Source organism: Hemicordylus capensis, chromosome 2 (genome assembly GCF_027244095.1).
Source record: "Hemicordylus capensis ecotype Gifberg chromosome 2, rHemCap1.1.pri, whole genome shotgun sequence".
Lineage (NCBI taxonomy): Eukaryota > Metazoa > Chordata > Lepidosauria > Squamata > Cordylidae > Hemicordylus > Hemicordylus capensis.
This window is the reverse complement of record NC_069658.1, coordinates 429,139,495-429,151,070: the sequence shown is the minus strand read 5'-3', so window position 1 is coordinate 429,151,070 and position 11,576 is coordinate 429,139,495. Positions and strand designations below refer to the sequence as shown.

Here is an 11,576-nt window from a genome sequence, read left to right as displayed (position 1 = left end):
TGAGGATTCCCCTTTAGAAGCAAAAGGGAATCCTTGAAAAGGCTTGAAAAAAGGGTGGCTGGGGATGGTGGTGAGAGAGCACCTTTATAAGTAGATTTAAGGAGCTTACTAGTCTGAGGTCAAGTCAATTCTGGACCTGATTGTCTGTCAAGTGTCAGCTGGGTAGGAGAGCTTTGTGTTCTATCCAGCAGCTGTATCCAACTGCTGAATCAGGTAGGAGCAAAACCTCTCCTACCCAGCTGATGCTTAACAGATGATCACTGCCAAGCTGACTGGGAGATCACTGCAGAAAATGGGAGCATCAGGGGCAAAGCTACAATTGAACAAGGTAGGACAAATATTACTTGGCCCCTGAGGGAGGAGTACCCACTGGCTGGGTGACACTGCCCTTCCTCCATCTCTCCAACTCACTGGCATGGTGTTGGCTTTTGAATGGAGGACTCATCTGGGTATCAGAAAAGCTAAGCTCTCTCCAGGAGATATATATGTTAAACTTATATATATTTCTGAGCCAGGGAAATACACACATCCAAATGTGTGCATAGTGAATGTGTGTTATTATTTGCATGGGGTGAGAGAAATGATCTGCTGAGAATGTTTTGTTGTCTATCATGTCCTTACATTTCTTCTGCAGCAAAGACATGGGGGAGGGAACAGGAGAGAAGAAGTGGGGAGTAGGGGCCCATCTTCACCTTTGTCCCTGGACCCACCCCAACTTTGCTATGCCTCTGGGACAGGGGTGTAGTGGAGGGGAAATGTGCAGGAACAGAGTGCCTGTTCTTCTCGGTGTCTCTGGTTGTTGGGGTGGGTATGGCCATGGGTGCTGTCATGGAGAAAGTGCCTGCACTTCTGAATCTGCAGCTGCATCACTGCTCTGGGAGGTGTGCACAGCTCCTGAATGAGAGTAGGATGCATCTCCTCCCCTTTTGCTCATCATGTAAACTGCTTTACAGGCTCTTGCAATAACAAGAGTGGTGTAGATCTTCTATGCATTGACCCAGGAGTAAACCCTGGGGTGTAGCTAGGGGAGAGGGGGCCTGTGTTCACCCCTCTCTCTGGTTCCCCTTCAGAGTGAGGGAGATAATGAAGAAAATAGGAGCTGGAGGGCCCTCAGTAGCTGGGGGTGGGGGGCTGGGTTCTTTGAACCCATCTGATCGTGCCTTTGAGTCGGTGTTGACTCCTGCTGACCACAGAGCCCTGTGGTTTTCTTTGGTAGAATACAGAAGGTGTTTACCATTGCCTCCTCCTGCGCAGTATGAGATGATGCCTTTCAGTATCTTCTTATAACGCTGCTGCCAGATATAGTAATGAATATAGATATAGGATTCAAACTGATATAACTGTGAAAGCCAGTTCTTGTCTGGGTGGTGCACAACGCCAAATAATACACACAGGGAAAAGCTGATGGGATTTTACTGCTAGCAAGCAAGGCTTTCGGGGTTCACCCAAATAGAGAACGAAGACCCAAGTTACAGGCAAGTATTTATACACAGAGGGTAGCTTAGTCATCTACCATGGTGTGACAAAAGTCTTAGAAAGAATGCAAAGCCTATCATCAGTGCAGATCCACCTTTGTTTACATCAGAATTGTAAATTGTAAACAACTGACCATCCCTTAACTTGTATCAGTTTCCCAACATCTGCCCTTTATAGCCTATTCCCTTATCTTCCTAGAGGTGTCAGTGAGTTATATGGGCCCCTTGTCTATGTTTCTCTCAACAGCTGCAGCAGATTTACTCCTTAAGAGGTAAAGGCTACCTCCCTGGGCAGAGAGGGCTGGGTGAACCCCTTAGTTTCCAGTGTGGAAGAGGCATAGAGAGTTATGGGACTTCATATTAAGATGGCTGTACTGTGGTTCCCTAGGCCTTAGTTTTAGGTTAGACTGCCCTCCCAACGTGGATGGTTTGCATGGGTATATCAAAACCAGCAACCTTCTGCTTGTTAGTCGAGCATTTCCCTGCTGTGCCACTTAGGGACGACTGGACTAACATACTTTTAATGGCTGGACTGCCCACTCCATTAAAATGCTGAAATCCAGCCTAGTTGCAGTGAATATGGTTCTATAAAGCATACACAGGGTTAAAAAAAAATGCAGCATACACGTGCTTGAAAAAAAGAAGACTCTTGCTATAAGGCTCAAAGAGTTATAAAAGGTCAGCGGTTGGCGGGTAAAGTGTAGTGGATGGTCTACGGACAGAGTCTAAATATAAAAGACGCCATCAAGTAACGTATCCCCCTGCCGCTGCTGAGCAACACTGTGAGTGTGGGGGTGTTGAAGAGAGCTAATTGTTCCCAGAGCTGTGCCAATAACTCACGAGGCTGCTCTCAGTAAGCCAGCAAAGTGGTGCATCCAAGAGCATCCTTCCTTCTAGCTGCATCACCTTCTCTCTCCCGCCCCCCGCTTTTGTTGCCTCTGCAACTCTGGCCCTCAGCATTCAGCTGCATTCTGGCATTTGCTGGTTTGTTCTCGTGCCGTGTGACTCTGCATCACGCTCTGCATACAGCCTACGTACAAGCTTGCCGTGCCCCCCTCCCCGCCAATCTTCCTTCTCCGCATCTGCTTTCCTCAGCATCCCCCTGTCCAACGGCTTGGAAATGGTACAGTCCCACCTCCTCCGCCAGCTGGGAGATGAGCTGTAGATGTTGCTAGAATGAAAGAGCATCAGTACAGGCTGCAGAGAGGCTGAAGCGACGTTAGGGCGAGCAAGCGCAAATCCAGTGGCCTGCTTAAAGAGACCAGCGGCGGGGGAATAACGCTCCACCTCCTCTCTCTCTTTTTTTCCTCGCTCTCTCTTACCCCTCTGCCTTCTTCGGAAGTAAAGGCGCCTTCACAAGCAGAGGAGCATCTGCAACAGGAAAACATGACTCAAGGAAAGGTAAGTTGGGACCAAGACCTGCTGTGCTGCTAACCATCAAGGTAGTCTATAGGATTAATTAATGCACAGAATTAAACTAAGTGTTGTAGGGATAAATGAAATTGTGTCAAAGCTCTCTCTCTCTCTCTCTCTCTCTCTCTCTCTCTCTCTCTCTCTATATATACACACATTTCAAGCAAATCATCTTGCTTGCTCTTCATATCGGATCCTTTCCCTATGAGATAGAGAACAGGTTTATTATTTCTCACCAGAGGGCTGATGATCAGATTGCTGTCAATCACACTTCTCCCATATCATTCCCACTAGGATCTGTGCTCTTTTCAGCTGTCAAATCTATTACTGGTATCTTGGATAATCATAAGCCATTCCTGTATTCATCTAATGGGTTAAATGCTAGAACATGCAACTGCATCCCATTCAGCTCAGTCCCCCAAACGTTGTCATGGAACCAGAATATCCAATGAATGCCTCAGGGGTTTTGAATGTGTGTTTTGGTCTAATTCTCTGTAGGCTTTAGGACAGTAGGCTGCTCACTCTTAATATAACCAATGAGATGGTATACGTTCTATTGGCAATAAATTATATTATCTGTTCCATAATTTTGGGCCTTGCCTGTGTACTAAAGGAGTTATGTAATCTAGGAATTGTTTTTTCCTAAAAATCCTCTCTCACACGTGGCCAGGTGATGGATGCTGATGTTATGGAATCAGATTACACCCCTCTGCCTACCAGATGACGCATACCAGGAATGGCATGAAGTAAAGGATTTCTTGCACAAAATCTCAGCTGGACCTTGCAGCAGAAGAGTCATTTTGTGAGGATCCAATTGCCTCCCTCTTTCCTTCTCTCACGCCCACTCTCGCCTTCTAGTTTCTTGATTCCTGTGAATGAGGTCATCTCAATCCAGATGGCACCACACTGACGCAGTTCCAGGATAACTCCAGGAATATCTATCTCTTTCTTTCTTTCTTTCACTGATTAGCCCAGGTTGTTCAGCTGCCATGTGTTGAGTTGCTATAAGCTAGACAACAATTGTTCTGCGCCAGCTTTGCTGGCCATAAATCAATTCCTGCTGGCTTGAAACATCCAGGGCTTCCTTCTCATTGGCTTGGCTGTATGCAGCTGTTGGTTGTTGAATAATAATAGCCTTCTGCATATGTTATGTTCTACACATATGCAGTGTAGATCTCTAACACATATACAGATCTCTATGCACACAGTTATTCACACATTATCCAACAACATGTACAGTAGTACACTTCCTATCTATAGCCTGCATTTGGTGGGGTCGGAACCCGGGTTCACTTAAAAAATGAAAGCACGTACAGTCATTCACATAGAAATATGTACATGTGTACAGAATCTGTATGCATGATGAACAATGTAATGAATATGACTAATGAACTAATCCAAACTGAGTGCCAGGTAGCAACCCTAAGAATGTTCACCAGGAGCAGGCTTTACCACTGGTTTTCTTTGAGGCTTTACTGCAAGTTCAAAGTTGTTGCAAAAAACTGACGCAGAAAGTGGATTCCCCCCCAATATAAATTGGGCTACACCCTAACGGACAATGGAAAACCCTAATTGTGTGTGGTGCTCCCCAACAGCTCACAGGGACTTCGGGGTAAATTTGGCCAAAATGTGAACGCACACTCTCCATTCTGGAGGAGATGTGAACTAAAAGCTGGGTGTGAAAAACTTCCAGGATATTAGTCCCATTGAGATCAGTAGGGCTTATTCTCGAGTCACTTGTTTTTGGCTGAGATGCAAGTGATACTGGACCACGTTTTGAGGTGCTTTTCTCTCCTCCAACTTGTGAAACGTTGGAGAGGATGTGTGTTTCCCATGGAAGCCATATTTAGACAGGTGAAACTGATTCGTTTCCTCAGAGTTTTGTGCCCTCCTGGCTAGTGTGAACTCTGTGGAGGGAGACAGAGAAGAAGAGGCAGCATTTGTAATATTGTGGCCAGAATGGCTGGCATCAGGGGCAGCATAGTTGGACACTCGCTGAGGCCCATCTGACAGCAAGCAGCCCATTGTCAAGAACTGCCTGTGCCTAGATCTGTTCTTCCTCCTCACCATTACTTCCTGCTTGCTTCCCCACCCCCTCCCTTTGGCCCAGAGCGGGCAAGAAAATGAACAATGGAGGGGAGAAGGCACAGCAGCTGTCACTGAGAGTGTGGCTCTCACATGTAGCGGTGGTGAGCAGCAGGTGAAATGTGGTGGGCAGGCCATGGGTGAGAGTGTCTTGCCAAAGCACCTCCTCTCCAAAACCTGGATCCAGCCCTGATTATGGCAACAGAAGTCTGGCTGTACAGGCCGATCCTATTCATTTTTTTAGTTAGGCTAAGCTTAAAGTGTCCCCTTAAGCGGCGCAGTGGGGAAATGCTTGACTAACAAGCAGAAGGTTGCCAGTTTGAATCCCTGCTGGTACTAATATTGGGCAGCAGCGGTATAGGAAGATGCTGGAAGGCATCATCTCATACTGCACGGGAGGAGGCAATAGTAAGCCCCTCCTGTAATCTACCAAAGAAAAGGGCTCTGTGGGTGCCAGGAGTCGAAATCGACTTGATGGCACACTTTACCTTTTGCCTTAAGCTTAAAGTAACATGAGGAGCTAATAGAACAAACTGTGTGCCATTTCAATATGCACATCCATTTACAACATATCTTGTAAATATACAAAACAAACTAGTGTATATAAATAAACCATTGATCTATATATTTATTTCTCCTAGGCGTACCCGACGCTATTCCCATGTGTGGCAGCTCTCGCAAGAGCAGTGGCCTGGGGGATAGCGACGGGGAGGCAATGGCGGTGGCAGCCAGTCGGGAGGAGGTGACCGCAGGCCAGCCTGGCTAGCAGGAACAGGAGGCGGTGGCGGGCTGGCCTGGCCCGGCCGCCAGGAGGAGGTGGTGGCTACTGGGAGTGGGCGGAAGGAGGTAGTGGACCAGCTGTCCGGCCAGCCTGCAAGCCAGAAAGCACCGGGTGTGGGGGGAGGAAGTGGGCTGGCCTACCAGAAAGCACGGGGGGCCCCCAGAAATGGGTGGCGGGGGGAGAGCGGCCGGTCGGCCAGAAAGCCAGGCATGCCAGTGTCGGGGGCGGGGGGGGCAGCGGCAGTGGGTGGGCTGGCCGGAGGCATAGATGCTCTGCACCCGGCCCGGCTAGTATCTTTTTAAAATGTGTAAGGGGTAGGACAAGGCCAGCTCTAGGTTTCAGGGGACCCTAATCTTCGGCCAGGGCTTGGCAAATCCTAGGCATCTCTGTTTTATGTTATTTGTAACAGGGATAAAGAGAAGACCATTTACCATCTGCTCCCATAATGTCCATCACCAGATCTGGTAACTTTGTCATTATCTGGCTGCTACCTTTTGGGATTAGCTCTTGGATCCAAAGAAAATTTGCTAAGGCCTGCTCTTGGAAGACTGTCCCCCACAGGCCCTTTCCTACCTGTGTAAGCCCATTGATACACCTTGTTATGTATGGAAACAGTGCTGTGCAGAGAGGTAAGCCGGGGCAGAACATAGTTTTGGAGCCCTCCTCCTGCACCCTCCGCTAAGAGCCATTGGTATTATCATAATTGTCTAGGGCAGTTTGCCCTCCTTTGCACCCCCATATATAAGTAGGCCCAATGGATTACATTTAAGGTACTTCCAGTTGGCTTCAGCAGGGTGAAAAGCATTGCTCCAGCACTTCTAGTCCTCCTTGCTATCCAGACTTGCAATGTGCTTTAGCTTTCAGCAGTCTTGCTGGTTTACACTGCTGACCTGCTCAGGCTGTGAAAGCATTTTGTAATTGTGGCTCCCCTCAATGCAGCCAAGGCAATTGATAGCTGGGTATATTTGGCAGGAAGATACTGCCTTGTGCGTGGCCACCATCTTTGACTGATGGTCTGTGGTGGAGTTGGCATTTGGACCCACCCTCTCTCCAGACAACCCACATTCTATTGTACCACAGTAGCATCCAGGTCCTGATATGTTCAAGGCACCATTCCACATCCATCTTCACCCCAGTGCAACCAAGTGCTTTGGGGCACAGCACTAAAACCCCAGACCAAAGCTGAGAACACCCCCCATGCATTGGGCACCCCTGCAGGTGAGCTCCAAAGGGTGGTGAGGCTGGACATTTTCCAGGGCTGGCAGTGGAGGTTGGGCATTGTTCAAGCAATAATACCATTCTCACTGGACATGGAAGACCTAACGATGCAAGAGGAACTGTGAGAGAACAATATCCTGCCTCTTCCCAGTTAAGAGGCCTCATTGAGGGTTATTTGCATGAAGACCCTCAATATCTTGAAGCATTTTGGTCCTGTCCACTCTCCATCCCATCCCATCTAGAACAGATTCACCAAGCTGTTATGATTATAGATATATCCCATTTCTGTTTTTGCTCTGCAGCTCTCTGTGAACAACAAGCCTCCAAACTCTGAAGGGCAACGGGGAAATGCAGAAAAGGACAGTGCGACCGCCCCATCAGCTCCTCCAACCTATGAAGAGGCAACTTCAGAAGAAGGGATGAAAGCAGGGGTATTCCCACCCCCAATGAATGTCCCTCTCCACCCCACCTGGGCATATGTGGATCCTAGTGAGTTGTTCTCTGTTGTTGTTGTTGTTGTTGTTTTTAAAACCAAACTTTTCTGAAATGTAGTGAGCTATTATCCCACATGAGGTAACATGGTGAGATTGTGGTAGACCTGAAAGTCATATTTTTGACTTTAGGAAAAAATCTTCCCAAGGTTGTGCCTCTGTTGAAGATAAACTGGCACTCAAAGGAAGGATTGGCAAAAACAGCAGGTTTCAGTGGGTCTTTAATTTGGTTTCTGAATTAATTGTGGGTTTGAATTAAGTTTAAAGAGTCTAAAATAATTACAAGTAGACCCTAACTCATGTTGATGATATCATTGGGGTGTGCCAACGTTCAGGGAACTCTTTGTCCATCAACCCAATTAAGTTGTTTGCTGCCACCTAGAAATGTTTGTTATGGTTTTTGGCAAAATCTGGATTCTTAGAAGATAGGTGGTCGCAGTGAATACTACACCTGTGCAATTATTCAGCTCGAAAAGATAGTAAATGACTAAATTGCACTGCATGCCTTGCCCCATATGGAGGCAGTTGCTTCTGTCTGCTTAACTCCAAAGAGAGTGGTTTCTGTACCAGACAGCAGTGGGCTGCAAAGGAATACGGAGCCGGGCGCAACTCCCGTGATATCATGGGCAGTGCCTGGGAAGCCATACATGGAATGGTGGGGTGATGTATAGTCCTCCCCAGCAGTTTCCCCATAGAGCTCTATGGGGAAGTCGCTAGTTAGGACTCAATGCATTCCGTGTCCGGCTTCCCATGTACCATGGATACCTCAAGGGCCATCTTCTCCCACATGTACCTGCCTGAATGTTAAGACTGCATTAAAAAGCCCTTTTCCTAGTGCTCCCACCACTGAAGATGAGGTGGGTAGCAGCTAGAGAAAGGGCCCTTTTGGCTGTGGCACCCTGCTCATGGACCATTCACCTAATACTGAGCCTTATCTCTGTTTGATGCTAAGTGAAGATCTTTTTATTTGCCAGGCATTTTCAGCTTTTGGATTGTGCTGCTATACGACGTTTTTGTGCTTTGCTGTCTTAATTGTATTTTGCTTATTATAGTATTTTTATTGTTTTAAAAGGTTGTAAGCAGCTCAGTGAGGTATTGTTTTTTTAACTGAAGAAATGGGGTATTAAATGCCCTAACTAAATAATAAATAAATAATTTGCTGGATTTCTGCCATTCTGCTGCACGCTTTCGACACTGATTCCTGTTAAACACTTTCCAAATGCCTCCGTGAGAAATCTGTTGCATATATCCCATGGATTCTCTGCTTGTTTGAGATGACAGCAGTACGTTTGGGTGTTGTTTTGAAGTAGTTTGGTGGGGGTGAATTCAGTGTACAGGTATTAATAATAGGTATATACTGCTTTTCAGCAACAACAAAGAGTTCTCAAAGTAGTTTACATAGCAAATGAAATAAGAAAATGGTTCCCTGTCCCAAAGAGGCTCACAGTCTGAAAATAAACACAAGAAACCATCAACAGCCACTGGAGGAGTGCTGTGCTGGGCTGGATAGGGACAGTTGCTCCCCGCTGCTGAATATAAGAGAATCACCACATGAAAAATAGTTGCTTTGTCTAGCTCGTTGAGTATATGTATCTGTTTCACTGTGGAGAAATCAAATCGCACAGTTCTCCTAACACGCTGTGTATAATTCATAATGTTTCCACAAAGATAGAAGTTCAGGATTACCTAACCAGTACACAAAGCTATGAATAAATTCAGATAGTGACCTGGTGAAGATATGAAATTCTGAATCTCTTTATGGGGCCAACCTGATAGCAAGGCAAACTGAGGTGATAATCTCAGGCAGCAGACCATCAGAGGGTGGGAGGCGGCAGCTGCTGCCCACTTCTGCTCAAGTTGCCCCTGCCTGCTGCCATTGTAACCACCTCACCTGCTGCCTGCTTATGGCCTCCATGGTCTTTTCACTGGCCTCCCTGCCTTCTGTCATTGCCTCACCTCCACTTGCCACCTGGCTTGGTTGCAGTGCACAAAGAGCTGTACTCGGTTCTTCTCCTCTGCATGCTGTATTTGAAAAGGAGGGGGGAATGGAGTATGAGGAAGTGTGGAGGAGAGATGAGAGTGGTGGCCTAGAGCACCTCCCTTGGTAGACGCTCTAGCCCACCATTTTACTCTCCTCCCCAGTTCCCTTTCACTCTGCCTCCCCTTCCTTTTCATGTACAACCCAAGGAGGGGAATGGAATACCTCTTAACATGCTGCCGCCAAACAAGGTGGTGGCAGTGAATGGAAGGGCAGGGGTGGAATTTGGCCCACCCTCTCAGTTGTCCAAAGGTCTTGGACCACCCTGACTCCTAACCATGGCATGCCCCAGACTCACATGCTCCTTCTCCTTCCTTCCTTTCTCTCTTGCAAGGGAGTTTCCCATTTCCATGGCTGCTTGGAGCATACCATGATGCAGTGTACATGACTTCTGCACTAATGTTAACACTAAACATGGCTAGCTTTTATACTGCTGACTAATGCCACAAAATAATTAATAATAATTAATAATAATTAACTTAATTTGTTAGCTGCCCCATAACAAATTATTCTCTGGGTGGCTCACAATACAGGATTAAAAAACAATGAGATACAATAAAATCACACAAAATCACAACAAAGTTTGATTAGTTCCAAAAAGTGAATGGAGAGTGATATTCACACACGTGAATTCAAGAGCTAAGAAGCTGGAATGCAGACAGAACATGTGAATCAGTGGGGCAATCCAAATCTCTTAACCATGGTTAGAAAACTGGGAATGTTATCTCTACACTGGGCTTATGATAGAGGCTGCCCAAGTCAGGAATTATGCCCCTCTGTGATGAGGCAGAGGCTTCAGAGGATGGAAGGTTCTGGTCCTGTGCCATCATAATGATATGACCCGTCCAAAGAGTGTGGTGCCTCCTTTCAGAAGGATAGCTCTTCTGTTGCTCTTCATTTCTTCTTGCAAGAGCCCTCAGAAGATAGATGTGCCCAAAATGAAGATGCAATCACCACAGAAATATGGTAAATGCAACTCATCAACAGATTCATTTTTGCATAGACTTTAGTGTGAAAACAAATGGCTGGGAAATAGATTCAAGATAAAGAAAAACAAAGGCCGCATTTGCATGTAACAGGAAACCGGAGGTGTGAGAGAGAATTTCTTTTATTACGGCCAGAGGCTAGCAAGAAAAACTGGAGGTGAAGGAGCCTGAGGTTGACAAACCTGTACATGTGAATGCGTGAAACCCTGGTCCCATCAGAAAAGCAACCTGAGGTTTCCCTTCTCAAACTCCAGTTTGAAACCTCAGGTTGTAGTGAGTTTTGTTGCTTCTGCCTCAGGTTTGCAGCCATCAGTGTTACATGTGAATGCAGAACTGTGGATTGCAGTTGCTACAACTGGAGTGGAGGGAGGAAGCTCCTCCCTCTCTCTGCCTGTGATTGGCTGTCGGGGCTGTCCTCCATGGCAGAAGGAAGCCTGCGCAGGCAGTTCCTCTTCAGTCTTCCTGAATGCACTTCAGTTCCTGTCTGTTTTGTCTGAACATGGACAGGCAAGTTGGGCTGGGGGGGGCAGGGGGGACTGCAGGTCCGTTGGACCCTTGGTTCTGCATTACGCGCAGATGAGGCCAGAGAGGCTGCCCATGGGAAGCCAGTGAAGAGGGAACTGAATGTTGTTTGCTGCAGTTGCAAGTGCTTAGCTCTTAATGTGAGTATATTGACTTGACCAATGAAGATTGTGTGGGAAGTTGATGCATTGCAGGGACCTTGCAACTCAAGGGTAGACATCTAGCTCCTGGCAAATCTGGGGATACGGATGAAAATGAATGATAATGTAGAGAAGGCAAAACGTTACTCACCTCTGTCACCAAATGTCTGTCTCCAGTGATCCATATCCTGCAAGGAAAAAAGAAAGCATCATAGGCATCTGTTGTTGTGTCAGTCTTACCCATCCCCGGTGGTTCCAGTCATCAAATGGTGTGGTTCTTACTCATGGCTTCTCTGAGCACTCGGTAGGGATCAGGCCCTCCCCACTGTCCCTATGGAGTCATCTGCAGGGTGGGGGCGGAGGGGGGAGGCTCTAGGCTTGATGTGGAGGCCACAACCTGTTCAGAGGCCCTGGATGCTGCCCCACA

At 47.0% G+C, this 11,576-nt stretch overlaps 1 protein-coding gene across 2 annotated transcripts in view; it reads left to right on the top strand.

Annotated features, from left to right (window-relative positions):
* Positions 1-221: 221 nt before the first annotated feature.
* The window catches only part of FAIM2 (Fas apoptotic inhibitory molecule 2), an 82,086-nt gene continuing 70,731 nt past the window's right edge, over positions 222-11,576 (top strand). The window contains exons 1-3 of one of the 2 annotated variants that reach the window (XM_053296749.1): positions 222-328; positions 2,823-2,876; positions 7,275-7,461. In XM_053296749.1, coding sequence (XP_053152724.1) covers positions 254-328; positions 2,823-2,876; positions 7,275-7,461 — 316 coding nt within the window. In that variant the 5' untranslated portion in view covers positions 222-253. Of the gene's footprint in view, positions 329-2,570; positions 2,877-7,274; positions 7,462-11,576 lie in introns of both variants that reach the window. The other variant, XM_053296750.1, reaches the window with a different exon arrangement.